This window comes from Bipolaris sorokiniana, assembly GCF_000338995.1.
Source record: "Bipolaris sorokiniana ND90Pr unplaced genomic scaffold COCSAscaffold_2, whole genome shotgun sequence".
Lineage (NCBI taxonomy): Eukaryota > Fungi > Ascomycota > Dothideomycetes > Pleosporales > Pleosporaceae > Bipolaris > Bipolaris sorokiniana.
Genome location: NW_006911896.1, coordinates 1,346,853 through 1,362,034, shown reverse-complemented (window position 1 = coordinate 1,362,034; position 15,182 = coordinate 1,346,853). Strand labels below are relative to the sequence as shown.

Genomic DNA, 15,182 nt, shown 5'->3' with positions numbered 1-15,182 from the left:
CAACTCTATTGTTACCTCGATGACCGCAGCCACACTGGGGAATGACTGAGACACCTGCGGGGAACCGTAATTGCAATATGGATCTCTTGGACCCTTTGGGCCTTTGGCTGGACCTTATTTCTGGCGCTGCTCCAGACAACCCGTATGGTGGAAGCGCAACAGCCGCGACCGCCTTTCAGATTCGCAAGTCAGGTGTAGCGAGTCGGATCCTTGGCCAGCGAATGTCTATTTGCGACAGGCGTCCCACGCCGGAGATCTCGTTCTGTGCTGCAGGCAGCAAATGAACAGTGCAGGTAACTTTTCTTGTTACGCTGTAATGATCTTCGTGAAGAGCCTCGAGGCTTGATGTAAGCCAATCATACGCTTGGACTATGAAAACGACCCAGCACCGCGGGCTACGGTCTCCAATTAGATTGGCGAACTTTATTTCGGGGCCGTGACAATAGCCACCATCGTACAACATGGCATAGTTGAATACGAAAATTCGCTTACTGTGTACTCGGTGTTGACAGCGCAGCATGCATCACTCGCTCAAAGAGTTTGTTGTTCGAAAGAACGGCACGGTGTCGTTGGCGTTGATCTGCGTGTAGATTCATCAAGCTTTGCCAAAGCTAGGCCTTGCTTGTTTCATTGCATCAAGCAGACGTGGCGCACCCAGCTGCATATCTTGGTGCTTGCGCTGACGGATCTACAGGTTCAACCGATTGTAGGCTCGGGTAGGATGCCGGAGCACTGGTGGAGTTGCAACGCAGTGTCCATTTCTGCATAGTGACATGTATGTATCTTGACTCGGCTTACGAAGAGCGAAAACAGATTGTTGCAGCACCCGACATCACGTGAGATGACCACATTTCTAGTTCTTGTACTACAATTGTTGCAGAAACGTGGGACGCGATTCGGCATTTGCCATATACACGTGGAAATATATTGAAAAAATCTAATCTACTTCGAGATATCTAACTGAAGTTGGCATATTACACATTAAACCCGACCATTACTCTATTGAGACGCTTTCAATTCACCCCGGAGATCAGGATTGACCTTGGCAGTCAAGTACGACGAGAAATGGCCACTGGCTCGGAATGTCTTTCTCCACGGTGGAACCGGTGGAGCAAGGGGAGCATCACCTTGTCCGTCAGTGGCGGCTGAATTCTTCAAGATACCACGAGATGGCTGCACTTGTGAATCTTGCTTTTCCACGTCTCCATTTGATGCAGACTTTTGTGGCGGCTCTTGCTTGTTTTTGACGCTGCGCCATTCCATACCCAGAGCCGCCGGCAAGGCAAAGCAAGCAATGATAAGCGCTGCGAAGAAAGTTCCCTTTGTCAGAGCGACATTGTAGGCTTCTAGCACTCTCACTTTAACATCGTCTGGTACGTTCTTGGTAATTTCTGTTGCTCCGGCACCAAGTACGCGTTGGGGTTCGAGGTCACCAATCTCCTTCAGGCCATCGGTGAACTTGCTGATGTACAAGTTTTGACCGACTGCTGTAAAGACTGCTCCACCCAATGTCTGGCACAGTGAAAGAATGGCTGTTCCGGTTGGAACATCTTGCTTCCGCAAAACGGTTTGGACAGCAATGTTGGGATGCTGCATGGTACTTCCAACTCCAAAACCCACGAGGATCTGGTAGCCAATCCACATGCCGTTGCTGGTGTTCACATTCCATGTTGTGATAAGACCAACTCCAAGGGCCATGAGGACAGACCCAAAGATCATGAATGGAGTGTAGTAACCAAAACGCTGTACCAGCCCACCTGACAGGATTGAGCCCACCACGACCGAGAGGACAAGTGGGATGGTGTTGATGCCAGACTGCATTGCCGACACGCCCTTGATCGCTTGGAACCAGAGAGGAATGTAAATAGAGACCGTAAGCATGGTTGCTCCAACGCAGAACTGAGACGCACCACCGCATGCAACACTCTGTTGAAGAATGATGTGTGCCGGAATGGTAGCCGTAGTGTGGCGAGTAACGTATTGCCATGCCGTGAAAGCGACAAGCAGCACGCCAAAGACGACGAGAAGAACAATGATCCTTGGCGACGACCACGAGTACTCAGCCGCACCCCATTCTAGTGCGAGAAGCAGACAGGTGATTGATGGCAGAAAGAGCAGGGTACCAAGCGGGTCCAACTGTCGAACAATTTCTCCCCAACCTTTCAGCTGCTGCTTCTGCTCATCCAACTTGAGCATGAAAAACACAACCAAAATCGTAACGCCTCCGAGCGGCAGGTTGATCCAAAAGCACCATCTCCACGATGCCGAACTCTGGGTGAACGCTCCACCGAGCAAGGGCCCAGCCACGGACGCAACGCCAAAGCACGCACCAAACAGACCTTGCAGCATCGGCCGCTTCTCAAGCGGAACAGTGTTGAGCATGATAAGAATTGCGCCCGTGAAGATTCCACTGCTGCCCAGGCCCGCAATAGCGCGCCCAACAATCAGCATCGTACTGCTCGTCGCAGCGCCGCAAACGACGCTGCCAATTTCAAACAAGAAAATACCAGATAGGAAAACAGCTTTTGTCGAAAAGAAGGTGTAGACTCGTCCGTAGAGCAGGATGAAACCGGCAGCCGTAAGCATGTACGAACTGCCGTACCAACCGATATCGTCTATGCTCTTGAAGTCGTTTGTGATGGCGGGAATAGCGGGTCCAATGATAGTTCTGTCGAGGGCGACAAGGAAAATGGCAATGTACAAAGAAAACATAATAATAGCCGTTTTAGCTTTTGAAGGATAGGCTGGCGCGGGCGGGATGGTGCCCGCCATGTCGCTCTCGAACGTCGACCTCAGATTGTCTGGTGATGTGTCGTCCATTGGGTGCCGAAGGTTGCTCTTCGTACTCCGTCGCTTGTCGCGGGGAAAGATACCAGACTCGTCCGGCTCGTCGTCAAATTTGACGCTGTTTGGTCGCGAGTAGCTTGAGCGTCCGGATGGTTGGTGGGAGTCTAGTATGACGGGTACGTAGTAGCCTTCGCCAGATTGAGGTGACAGAGGAGAGGATGCCAGAGGCGACGTTGGGGGTTTTGGGGTTTTTGGCATCTCGTCTCTTAGTCCCATTCCGTTTGCTAATATTCCTTCTAGTGCCAACAATGTGCTTTCGCGTAGATAGGGTCGGATCTCGCGGAGATCCTCGCGTAAGTTCGAAGGCGTGTATGAGGTGGCGGTACCACGAGTCCGTGGGCGCGATCGTCTACTAAAATGTCGGTCGGTGCAATCTCCCTCTATCAATTCTGAATATCTTGGTCCCCACTCGTGGGCTTGGATATGTGCTCTTGCAAAAGCCGTCTCACAGTTGTCGGAGAGATCGGCTATTAGACTTGCGATTAAATTCCGTTCATCCAGTGACATGACGCGGGACGATGCTGCATCCGTGAACGTAAACTCGCTTGATGTCCGGGCTGATACGGGGGCTGCCGGGCCAGGCCCCCTACGGAACAGCGGTACAATTGGTGGAAGCGCCGCCATTTGCCAGTGTCGATATTGATTCTTGCTTATCGGTTCTCGGTCAATGGGTGGGGGGTGGATGCGTTGGATGTGGCTGGCGCCGAAGCTCCGTGAATGCGGACCTCAGCTGTGGGCAACGCGTGCGTGTGCCTTGGGCGTACGTCTTGATATATGAACAAAGAGTTGGATTCTATCAAAAGTCCTTAAGGGATGAAGCACAGGAATGTGAGCATTTGAGTTTCATGGCATTGTGAAACTGAAATAAGAAGCAGGCGCACAATCCCGTCATTGTCCATGTTCCAAGCCCCAATGATGACTTCTGAGTCCGCAGCACACGAGATGTACAAGCCCGAGGGCAGTAAGACGGCGAGTGTCACCGACGAATGCGATCATTCTCTCCTACACCACTCATATCAGCCAAAAGCATCGGCGTGCCGGTCCCAAAACCACCGATGTTCCACACCTTCACCTATGCGCCACACTTTTAGTCTTCCCGATCTATTGCATTTAGTTATACCTATGAATAGCTCTGCCATCAATTCCTCGTTATATCACTTATGAGTAGCTGGTATTTTGATTACCCTGCATACAGGCAGTTCAGAGACATTCGTGTTCATGTAAGACTATGCAGAATTAGCTGCGGGAATTGAGATGGGGAGCCGAGTGGCGCTGTCGATCATTTTTGGACTTCCGAAACAGGGTCTGGAAGACGTGAGCAGCCGAGCCGTGCCTCTTTTTCGCTGACACGATAGTCAGAGTAAGTGGAGCAACGCCGGATCATGTCTCGGTGTTTTGGAATGGGGGTTGGGTGGTGGTGAAGGGAGTAGTTGTCGTGAAGGAAGTCGATTAGCGTGCCGAGAACCGCAATGAGCGGGACAGATTCTACACCTGCCTGGACTCGAGTGCTTTGGGTTTGTTTGCTTGTTGGGCTAGGAATGCGTTTTAGACATTCTAGAATTATAAGGGTTTAGATTGAGCACGTTGAGATCGTTACCTAGTAAATGCAGGTTGCATGTGAAAGATCCATATACAAATGCCACCCACAGAGCATCACGTCCAGTAACTTTCTCTACGAGAGCACCGACTCCAACCTCATCACATCTACTTGCCATGCCAGACTTCTTTTTGGCGTGCACAAGAGTTGAAGAGGCAGGTACACATATTTTTCGCCACTATTGGAGCCCATGATCACAAGACCTATTATTCACGTGATCAACACTAATCTTCTTGCTACCACACACATCAATGAACGTTGAATCCTCTTAACTTGGATAGATTTCAGAACAACGACGACTAGATTGCCGTATCATCCGCACAGTTTTGGGTACTTACTTAGTTACCCAACGAAAAAGCATGATGTACACCAGCCTTAAAGTGTCACAAGAGTTCGCCCAAAGAGGCCCGGTCCACAAAAAGCAAACTACTGAGACAAAAATACTTGGTGATTTTGTCTGTGTACAATAGGGGCTAATGTACCACTCTACGGCTGGTACATTGGTCGAGTTGTCTGTGCGCATGAAACAAGTACTTGGTGGTCGCAAGAGCACATGACGAAAAGGCGAGTTGGCTGTGACAATGGACAAATGGAGATCAGGACTATGGTTCACGGAGAGCCATAGATTTACGGTACCCTATGAAAATAGACTCAACGGTTTTATCGAAAGCCACATGTCCCTGCAAGCGGCAATGTGGAGATCGCTGACCGTTTGAAGGTGCATACAAATGTCCACATGGTTGGTACTGGAGACTATCGAGTACGCACATGAGCCGTGTTTTCCATCGTTAAGGCTGGCGTCTGTATGATTATTAAATCAAGGAGATGACGTTCTATATGCAAGATACTACCACATGGAAATACTTAATGAAAACAGTGATACTTTCCTTCTTCTCTCTAGTTGATTTGAATATCTTACAAGTGGTGAGTGGGTGTAATATGTAAGGGATTATGCCATCTACTAGAGAAGCCTAGGGTGCACGTACTCGGAATCAGTCAGCCATGTATGGGAATATCGGGTTGGGAAGGGAGATGAAGGAATAATTTAGGGATTGAATAGATTTTGCCTGTTATGGAATGAATTTTTACAACCTACAGTGAAAAGCCCCGTACTTGTAGTCCTCTGGTCCGCAATCAGTATGCCGAGTGTTGTGCACAACCTTGTGCATGAAAACAACAGAACTTAGTTTTAGAGAATTCTCAAGCTACTAAAAAGAACTGATATGTCTATATGAGTTGTAACATAAGCAATTTATGAAGCCTTACTTGATCTCATCAACTCAAACAGTCAAGATCAGATTTTTCATGATAGCATACTTCCGGGTTCACTCATGCTCTCAAATGTGAAAATTTCAAGCGCTTAGATAGTAGCATATATTTATTAGCTATTTTCCTGGATCATTGATTCCAAAAAGCTAGTGTAAAAACTTATATAATATGCAGGACTGCAAATCTAGTCGAAAACCAAAAGGAAAATACCAGGCACTAACAAAACAATCCGCGTCACGTCTCTGTCTAACATATTCGCACTCGAATAACAAGAGATTTTTAGTTTTCCAAGAAAGTTTATCGTAGTCGAGTGAAAACGTAATGCACAAGCATTATGCTGCTGGTCATTGCAATTTGTTGAGTTTGTTAAGGACGGCTGTCTACTCATAGACTCGATCAAAACCTATCATGAACTACATGTGTTGAACCTGTTTCGAATTTAAAAGTCTACAAAAACCCTGATGAGGGGCTCTATCCAAAGGTTCTGGGGAGAGAAATTACGTGGGGGACGGCTCGGATAAGATTCTTGAAGAATTACTCGGTACCTTTGCTAGCTGGTACTAATGCTCGCGTACAGTTCGCTGTAACACGCACAGTAGCCAAAATACAGACTGCGCACACCACTCATTGATTATGAACATCAATTTCAGCTGACAGTCCCAAATGAATATTATCCTTTCCACAATCGCATTTGATACTAGGATATGTTGCCTGTCACAAGTACAAACTCACACCAGGCCAACGATGCCGGTGAAGCTGAGTGCAAATACTCCCATGATACGTCGCCAGTTGCACTCATTTTTGACTCTATGTTCCGATCAGAACTAGTATCAGTTGTGTATAGCAGTATTGACACATACGATTCAAGTACGTAGCATATACGTACAAGGCGTCTTGCTTCGAACCTCGCTACCGCATCGCGATTACGACAGCGCCGGCGCCGATCCCTCACATGTCCCTTCTCCACACCCCCACTGCATCTCGCAGATCTCACCCGCCCGCTTCTATACCTAGAAATTAGCATTCCAAAATTGCGCATCGCCAATCTATTTTGAGAGAAATCTTTAGGCATACAGGCATGAGCGATCGATCCTCATATCTACACTTAACCCAGCAATCATACTCTGGCAATGCCGCACTAGACCCACTTTAAAAGCTGAATGTTACCACAACCGGTGAGGACCGTGGCGACCAGACCGATCTGAAATTGAAATTTTGCCACGTGTCAATGGAATTGATGGTTGAAAGTATAGGCAGTTGCATGGTTACTGAAAAATCAGATGTTATCCATGTGCGTGCGAACATGAGTTCACCCCACAACTGTCCTATTGCTTTTTTCCTAGCTACGACTATGATGTGGGGAGCTGAAACTACGTAAGCGGCCTTACTTCATAGACTTTAGCCCATTCACAAATGAAAAACTCTGCAGTTTGAGATGAAAGATGACATGATTAAGAGAATATTCGATAGAAGTTGGCTTGAACACTCATGGTATACATATGGAGTAATATGGATGAGGTAAAGTATCAAATGAAGGATATTGAGCGACAAGCCACTTAGCAGCGGGACTGCAGAAAGTTACCATGATATGTTCTGTAGATCAAAGACCTGCTCCAGCCCGTTCGAGATTATGAGTAGAAGTAAAGAACGAATAGGGTCTCGTCGTAGGGAAAGTTTGAAAGCTGTTGTAGTATCAAACAACGGGTGATGCGGTCATATCCTGCTACTGCGTCATATCCCTCGTCTCTGTGCGCAATCGTCATCCAAATGCTTCCGCCACTATCGTCGACAATTAAAAGCTCAAAGTGCAGCTTCCCAGTTTCGCTGTAGCAATGAACTCAAGGCTCCTCTCCAAAGTCATACAATTCACTCCTTGCACCCAGAAATAGCCTTAACAACCTCAAAAGGAGGGTTGAAAGCCATCATGCCCTTGAGAAACCTCCTCCCTTTCCACAAAAATGATATACCACCATCCCAGTCCCATCCTGGGCCCCCCCAAACTGAACCTAACAAACCCCAACCCAACGGTTCCCACGGTAGGCACCACATAGAGTCCGTTACACACAGCCAAAAGGGCACCAGAGTTCGCGCAACTCCCAGCTCACACAACTGGCACAACCGCTCCATAGCCGCACTAGCAGAGTTCGCAGGCACATTCATGTTCCTCTTCTTTGCCTTTGGCGGCACCAGCGTTGCGAACAACAGTAACCAGGCCAATCGATCCGATTCCAACACAAATTCCGACAAGATTCTCCAGGTGCCCGATACGAGCGTGTTGCTGTACATTAGCTTGGCGTTTGGATTCAGTCTGATGATCAACGTGTGGTGTTTCTTTAGAGTCAGTGGGGGATTGTTTAACCCTGCTGTAAGTCTCCTCCCCTATTTTCCTCACTGTACTCCGCAAACGAAATGAACTTGAGCATCGTATTTCCTTGGCTGATGAATTCTGTTTCGTTGCTGCAAAGGTAACACTAGGTCTCTACCTCATCGGCAGCGTGCCCCTTCCCAGGGCAATCATGTGCTTCGTAGCGCAAATGCTTGCCGGAATCGCGGCTGCAGGCGTTGTCCACGCCCTCGTGCCAGGCCCTTTATCCGTAAGCACGACGTTGAGCGCGGGAATGTCCCCCGCTCGCGGTGTCTTCCTGGAGATGTTCCTAACCTCCTTACTCGTCTTCACTGTCTTCATGCTCGCCGCCGAAAAGCACAAGGCGACATTTCTTGCCCCTGTCGGAATTGGCATGGCGTTATTCGTTGCGGAAATGGTCGGGGTCTTTTTCACAGGCGGGAGTTTGAATCCCGCACGTAGCTTCGGACCTTGTGTCGTCACGGGTGATTTCCCTAGCTACCATTATATCTACTGGTTTGGGCCGATTATGGGATCGCTGCTGGCGTGCGGGGTGTACAAGGTTGTCAAGGCTATGGATTACGAGACTGTGAATCCGGGGCAGGACTTTGACGACCACGAGGCGGCGGCGTTTCAGTGTCCGGATAATCCGCATAGTCGCGATCAGGTTAGCAGGCCGATTGTCGCGAGGCAGCTTATGCGCCAGGGGACGCATAAGTCCGAGGAGTCCGAGGGGGAGAAGAATATTGAAAGGTTGGATACGAATCAGACTCGGGTTTGAGGAGGGGAGTTTGTGAAATGGGATGTATTGAGAGATGTAGACAATAATTTGAGTCTGACCTGGAATGCGGCGAGTACACAGCATACAAAAAGTGGTTTTTTCTTGATGTATCATTGTGCATTTCCAAGTGTGGCTGCTGCGTACGTGTCAGAAACCATGCCGATAGATGCACTATAGGAACTACAGATATGAAGGTAGACAGCAAGGATACTAGGATAGCGAGACAAAAGTATGCACCTGATATGAAGTCACTCTTCTTTCCATGCTTCTGCTTTACTCTTGAGAATATTCAATTGCGAAAAGTAGAATTTTCTGAATTAAAACCTTTTGCGTTAGCAGAAGTAGAAGATTTGTAGGTAATTTGGTGTTCGGGTTGGCCCAGATATGTGCTAGCTATTATTCGCAGACGCGCTTGCCATTGCCATCGCTGTCAGAAAGAAACAGTTGTCCCGCCATACGGCTTGCTTCCACCACTCTTCCGGGTTGTATTCGTGGTCTAGGAGGCTAAATGCGATGATTGTCTTTCTCCCGATTATCTTGTACATCCCCACATCTCGGAAACGGAGAGTTCTAAGTATCCTCTCGACCCCTTCTACCCTGCTGCATCTCCTTTTCCCTTCAGGTTTCAGTATCAGTAATCTCGTCAGCGATGTCGCTTGGATCTGGATCTCTTCCGACTCCACTTCGCTCGTTCCGGTTCGACTATCCGCACCACTCGTCGCCTCTTCTCCACTCTTCGAACTTGGTCATTCCGGCGCTGTGGCCGTCCCGCATGGTCATAAGCGACATCATAGGGGACGTGTCCGTTGGTATAGCGGGGGTCAGCTTCCTATTGTGACTGTTAAGCGGGACGGAGAGAAAGGGAGCGGCTTAGAGGAAGTAGGGAAGTTGTACGTTGATGATAGGTAGACATATCGCTAGAAGGCAAGCCATGAAGAAAAGGCTCATCTTAACCCGTTCGTTTTGAATATGGGGATCGGTAAATTATGGATCGATAGGGGTCTCGTGAATTTAGAAAATCAACAAGTGTCGTTATGTAAACTGTGTTGGTAATAGTGTATTGATACTCCAGAGGATATGTTGAGGGTGCATTCATGTCTCACTGTCTGAACGACAAGGCTCAATTCATAGGGAGAAGGATGCAGCTGTCATCGACAACATTCTGTGTGGTATGACGGGCAATAACTCACGTCGTGGAAGTTATGGTGGTACGCACCCGAAAGCTAGGTCACTGGCGTCACTTCCTGATAAATCCATTTCGAAAACGTAAGACACATTAATCAAGTCGTGAAGAGATCTGGCATCTGAGCACAAGGACAAGCGCATAGCCAGAAAATCCCATTTAGCCAGGGTTTGCCGAAGACAAGGAAAAGCATCATGTGGATGGGCAGTCTATGCATGCTGAAGGAGAAAAGGCCATATTGGGTATTTCTGCTGAGTTCCAGATGATCACTATTGTTGCATCTCATCATGATCCACCTCGTCAGGCTCAATCTCTGCAGTATCGCCCTCTTCATACCCCTCACCTTCTTCCTCGTCCTCACTGTCCGATCCCGATCCTTCGCTCTCGCCCTCACTCCCTGGGTCAAAGTCATCATCCTCTTCTTCGTCATCTTCCTGGTCCTGTAATTCCCTCTCCGCCTTTTGTAGCTCACTCTCTTCTTCTTCCGCAGCTCCTTCAGCCTCAGCACTATTGGTGGCGTCCTTCTTACCGCCAACCTTGTTCACATTGAGCTTTTTAGCACGTCGGTCAGCTGCTAAACTAGCATCCTGAAGACCGTGCTTCTGCACATATTCATTTATGCCGGCAAAGTCTGCTTGATCGAGCATACCGAATTCGATGTCACCGGTGGGTGTGGTGATGACGAGATTGAACGTGTTGCGAAGGACGGCGGTGTAGGATATGCTGGTTATGGCGGCGAAGTCGAAGAAGGCAAGGGGCTTTTTAAAGCCGTTAAGAATACCCACAGAGGTGAAGAAGAGATAACCTAACAAGTGTCAATAGGTGTGTAATGCGCAGAGATAACGAGAAGCAATATCGCACCTTCTTTACTTCCTCGGTGTGCCTTCACATGGTATGCCTTCTCGCTCTTCCTGTGGCTCTCCGGGATAGCGCTTGCGAATTCGTCTGGGTCGGGAAAGACGACATGCTTTCCTGTGCCTGCTTGTATCAGGCAGTGGTGTATTGCGTCGGCCATTGCAGTTGGCCCTGGATCCTCGCCTTCTACAATGTTCTTGCCCGTAGCTTCCTCAAACGTCCACACAATTGGCTCTGGCGGTGAGGCTTTCAGCTCTTCAGGTACGGGGGCAACACCGTCTCCATGTACTGGTATAATGACAAAATTGTGCTGCTTCTTCGCCTTTTCAGGAATAGGCAGGCAGAAAACCTGGTCAACATCCTTCCACGCAATTGCAAACTCAACGTTTCCGCTTGCACCAATCGCCCGTATGCCACCGTCCTTCTTGTCCAGTAACTCGAGAGTGAATTTCTTGCGCTGCGGTATCGAGAAGCTGACACCAGCGTATGTCTTGAATGCCGGAGTTGTGGCACTCGTGAGGCTACCTCCAGTTGCGGATGGGGCATTCTGCGCGCCATTGCTCTCCTCAATCTTGCGCTTCTTAGTCGCTGGTTCAGCGGCAAGTTGCGAAGTTTGATTGAGGATATATGTTGAAATGTCGCGAAATAATGTACTTTGTGCTGGATTTTGATCTACCTCGTATGTTCAATTGCAATTCAATCCATTCTTTGAAAAGAAGCGTACCTATGGCGGCGTGTACGCGCTTCCGCAGCTCGTGATTACTCGCAAAAGCGACATCGATTTCTTGGGGATACGGCGCACGTGTCGGTACCGAGGCTGGTGCCGGTTCTGGCACTAGGGCAGGGGCTTGTATAGGTACGACAGGCGCTGACGGGCGGTTGTTGAGTGCTGTAAAAGCCATGGTGGGTGTTGAGAATTATTATTGTTGATAAAAGGACGTCGTGTAAACGCGTCGTTGGTTTCTCGCGACTTGCACGCAATTAGCGCTCGGCTGTCTACTACATGTGACATCACCAATCTGATGCACGTCCATCCCAACATCTGACCGACAGGATTCGGCTTCACAGTACGACAGCTGTAGGATGCGGCCTACTATGTACCTATTCAGCATGAAACTTGTCATGTGCAGATCAACGACTCTTACTTTGTACAGCTGCGATTCTGTGTGCACCCCATCCGGCACGCCTAACGGACATGACAAATTTCCCAATCACACAGCTCTCGCACATGTAGATATTAACAGTGTTTATGGTATTGCACGTATGTGCCCGTTCTGAGATTTAATAAAGCATAAGGATACATTTCGCTACAAGAAACCGAAGCGGGATCCATCGAGAAGCGATACAACACCCTGGCCAAACATCCTCCTCACCGATCTGATTTGTAGCAGAACCTGAGGCATGATTCAGCATTGGCATTATGCTTAACATTGTCGCTACATGTCAACGAGAGCCAAGCCTCAGAACGTGTGCAGCCATTATCCAGGCGCGCGTCATTCTCAAATAATTAACAGCCAATATCTACTAGGCACGGCGGTATTATCAATCATTGCATCCCAATCCATATGCAACGCGGGGTACGCATCCAATCTTATGCGGAGTATTAGAAAGAGGTGGCGCCAAAATGCTCCGCATATCAATCCCATCCGTCTCTGCCTTATGTGTGGGCACAAAAATAAATACGCATTCAGCTTAAGTGCCGATGTTATTGCGACGTGAGAGAACCATCGTGGGTTCAGTCTAGGGACAGTGCACGTTGCGCATCTCACACACTTGTTGTCACGAACCTCCGAAACAGCCAATACAAAACCACAACAAGTGTTTGACACCTGTCATTGCATTACCAAGTACACAAAAATTGCCGGATGCATACCAGACCGTTCAGGCAACACCTTGATAGAGGCCTCAGACTAGCCATATGCTGGCATAGCAGCATTGACAGCTAAGCTCGAGCAGAGGGTAATGATAGCATGAGGCACGGCGCGGGTGCCTGACGTGGCATTTGTGTTGTTCTGTTTGTCAGATAGATTTTGGATAATATCTAACTTGACTGTATCGCATGCTGTCTCCCGAGCCGTCCCAATCTTTCATTCTTTTTGCTCTGCAGTAACTGATTGGCAGCCGACTGATGTCTACATAGTCACCACACGGCAGGGCTTGCTTCAAACTTCTTTACAGAAGTGAACCATTACAACCGGACCGACTAAACGTAGGCCTTAGGGGTTACCCTTAACGACGAGTCAAGATCAGAAAATGGCCGACACAAAGAAGCCCAAATTCAGTCTGCCACCATTAATCGCCAAAGTCCAGTCTCTACTCCGTCGGAAACAAGATGACTCACCCATGTTCAACCACCCATTTGATACAAACTCATGTCCACATCACCGGATAGCACGAAAAATCTATGGAGCCTCTCTCCTCACTCTCTTCATCACCTCCATACTCGTCATGACGCTCAAGGCAATCACATACAGCTTCGTCGAAGACAACCGCATGACCGGCTTCGTATTCGACCCAGACACAACCAGTGGCACGAACAGAAACATTATCATGGCCGCCTTACCCAGGATGCTCCATACCTTACCAACCAAACTCTCCATCATTGTTGCAGCCATCAGTCTCTCCCTCGCCACAGGCCACCTAGCCCTCGTAATCGTCGATTGGAAGAGTGGGAAAAGAGTACGTCTTCAACACTCCCTCCAAGAAAAGAAATCGAAAAAAAGCTAATAAGTTAACCAACAGACCCAGTCCAACGCCTTCCGCCGCAACACAATGTTCATCCACATCATCAACGCCATCCTCGTCCTCTTCGCCCTCGTCGCAATCTACACCACCCACACAAACTCTGCTCGCTACCGGCCCACCTACATTTCCGAACTCACCTCCAACACCACCTCTACCACCCCAACCATTGCCAGCCCTTCCGACCCCGTCTTCCGCTACGACCGCGGCACCTTCGACCTCGAAACTTGGGTTTGTGCCCTTAAAGGCGTCGAAGGCGCTGGCATGGTTCGAGACGATTACGCTAAGCAGTGTTCGATTGAGACGGCGGGGCGCGCGGCCATGGTGCCATTTCTTGTTGCGGCGTGGGTTGTTGCTGGGGTGAGTGTGTGGGGGTTTGTAGGGGGTGGACGAAGGGGGCCAGATGGGGAGAGGATGAGTACGGATGAGGTTGGAGTGGAGATGGGGAAGATGAATGCGACAGATGAGTAGGAAGATGAATACAACAGATGTGTAGTTGGGATTTGGGTTTGGGGAGTTTCTTGCATTGCGGGAGTTTTTCTTTGAGGACATTTAGCGTGGCGCTGGGCGCTGGGCGCTGGGACATGAGGCATGGTCAATGGTTGATCACGTATATCTGGGTTGAGATAGAGTAATTGTTAATGATTTTCTACTTTTTTACTTTTACTATGCATGATGGGCTTGGGGTAGACAATGTGCTACGCTCAACGCTACTCACTTTGCTCTGAGGAATTCCGAGCTAAAGTCGGTCCCTGCGTGCCGGACGCACAGTGTGACGGGACACCTTCTCGCCCGGACACTCGGATTGCCTGTAACGTTCTCAAATGTAGACAAGAAAGATGCGTATCTATTCTGCAACTGTTATTCTCTAAGCATATTAGCCTCCGATGCCGAAAATCGCGTTATTAACTATGCTGTCGCTCGTTCTATCAGTGCCGACGACCGACTCTCCTTTATCAACCCCCTATTAGTTGGCGACAATAGATGTTAGTAAGGAGCTCGGTGGGCTAAGGAAAAAAAACGAAGATAGTAGAGTTTAAGACTGCAGCCTAGCAAGGTTAACTTAAGGTGAGGAGTGTGTATTCCAGCAGTTTCTCCGCGCTGGCGACACCGAACACCAACTTTGTGATTTTATGGTACCCTTCAAAACAATTAAATTTTTGTTAGAAATCACTCCTAAAGCGCCTAATAAGGCAACTCACAACTCATATCGGGCCCAGCCCTCCCTCTGACAGAGAGATGGCGGTGCCAGGTACCCCAGGGCAGACACTTCGACCTCCAGAAGTGACACACACGCGCCCTGAGGACCCAAATACCCCTAGCCTAGCTAACCTACGCACTACAAAAAGACACAGGCAAGCCGAAGCAGCGCCTATACCTATATCGTTCGGTGGTAGTGCTAACAAGAGACAACTGGTGACGGGCGCGGTTACGGAGAAGATCACGGCAGCCCAAGAGGCCGCCAAAACTAGACACAGCATCATCACAGCTATCGCGAACGCGATTGATCATTGCCTAGAGAACTTCACTAGCATAGCGGAGCGCCTGGTCGCACAAGAACTAC

At 48.8% G+C, this 15,182-nt stretch overlaps 5 protein-coding genes across 5 annotated transcripts; 2 read left to right on the top strand and 3 right to left on the bottom strand.

Annotated features, from left to right (window-relative positions):
• Positions 1-882: 882 nt before the first annotated feature.
• COCSADRAFT_33274 (uncharacterized protein) lies at positions 883-3,732 on the bottom strand. Its single transcript, XM_007697308.1, has one exon. The coding sequence runs from the start codon at positions 3,469-3,471 to the stop codon at positions 1,000-1,002; it is 2,472 nt and encodes an 823-aa protein (XP_007695498.1). The 5' UTR covers positions 3,472-3,732; the 3' UTR covers positions 883-999.
• Positions 3,733-6,392: 2,660 nt separating this feature from the next.
• Positions 6,393-6,995, bottom strand: COCSADRAFT_271785 (uncharacterized protein). The gene is made up of 3 exons (XM_007697787.1): positions 6,788-6,995; positions 6,574-6,717; positions 6,393-6,520 (listed from the first exon to the last, which is right to left on the bottom strand). Exons 1-3 carry the CDS (start codon positions 6,832-6,834, stop codon positions 6,442-6,444), a joined length of 270 nt encoding a protein of 89 aa, XP_007695977.1. The 5' UTR covers positions 6,835-6,995; the 3' UTR covers positions 6,393-6,441.
• A 533-nt stretch (positions 6,996-7,528) lies between these two features.
• On the top strand, positions 7,529-8,985 carry COCSADRAFT_133969 (uncharacterized protein). The gene is made up of 2 exons (XM_007697786.1): positions 7,529-8,078; positions 8,179-8,985. Exons 1-2 carry the CDS (start codon positions 7,638-7,640, stop codon positions 8,836-8,838), a joined length of 1,101 nt encoding a protein of 366 aa, XP_007695976.1. The 5' UTR covers positions 7,529-7,637; the 3' UTR covers positions 8,839-8,985.
• Positions 8,986-10,156: 1,171 nt separating this feature from the next.
• Positions 10,157-11,816, bottom strand: COCSADRAFT_33271 (uncharacterized protein). Its single transcript, XM_007697307.1, has 3 exons — positions 11,601-11,816; positions 10,883-11,548; positions 10,157-10,826 (listed from the first exon to the last, which is right to left on the bottom strand). Exons 1-3 carry the CDS (start codon positions 11,776-11,778, stop codon positions 10,291-10,293), a joined length of 1,380 nt encoding a protein of 459 aa, XP_007695497.1. The 5' UTR covers positions 11,779-11,816; the 3' UTR covers positions 10,157-10,290.
• A 1,313-nt stretch (positions 11,817-13,129) lies between these two features.
• Positions 13,130-14,036, top strand: COCSADRAFT_187305 (uncharacterized protein; the record flags this gene model as incomplete). The annotated part of the gene is made up of 3 exons (XM_007697785.1): positions 13,130-13,555; positions 13,619-13,978; positions 14,001-14,036. The coding sequence occupies 3 exons, from the start codon at positions 13,130-13,132 to the stop codon at positions 14,034-14,036; spliced, it is 822 nt and encodes a 273-aa protein (XP_007695975.1).
• Between the last annotated feature and the right edge of the window lie 1,146 nt (positions 14,037-15,182).

Coding starts and splice junctions, on each gene's coding strand:
- COCSADRAFT_33274 (XM_007697308.1), bottom strand. CDS start 3,471: ATGGCGGCGCTTCCACCAATTGTACCGCTGTTCCGTAGGGGGCCTGGC.
- COCSADRAFT_271785 (XM_007697787.1), bottom strand. CDS start 6,834: ATGATTGCTGGGTTAAGTGTAGATATGAGGATCGATCGCTCATGCCT. Junction 6,718..6,787: donor AGGATCGATCGCTCATGCCT/GTATGCCTAAAG, acceptor TTCTAGGTATAG/AAGCGGGCGGGTGAGATCTG. Junction 6,521..6,573: donor ATATGCTACGTACTTGAATC/GTATGTGTCAAT, acceptor ATCGGAACATAG/AGTCAAAAATGAGTGCAACT.
- COCSADRAFT_133969 (XM_007697786.1), top strand. CDS start 7,638: ATGCCCTTGAGAAACCTCCTCCCTTTCCACAAAAATGATATACCACCA. Junction 8,079..8,178: donor GGGGATTGTTTAACCCTGCT/GTAAGTCTCCTC, acceptor GTTGCTGCAAAG/GTAACACTAGGTCTCTACCT.
- COCSADRAFT_33271 (XM_007697307.1), bottom strand. CDS start 11,778: ATGGCTTTTACAGCACTCAACAACCGCCCGTCAGCGCCTGTCGTACCT. Junction 11,549..11,600: donor GCGCGTACACGCCGCCATAG/GTACGCTTCTTT, acceptor CATACGAGGTAG/ATCAAAATCCAGCACAAAGT. Junction 10,827..10,882: donor ACACCGAGGAAGTAAAGAAG/GTGCGATATTGC, acceptor GACACTTGTTAG/GTTATCTCTTCTTCACCTCT.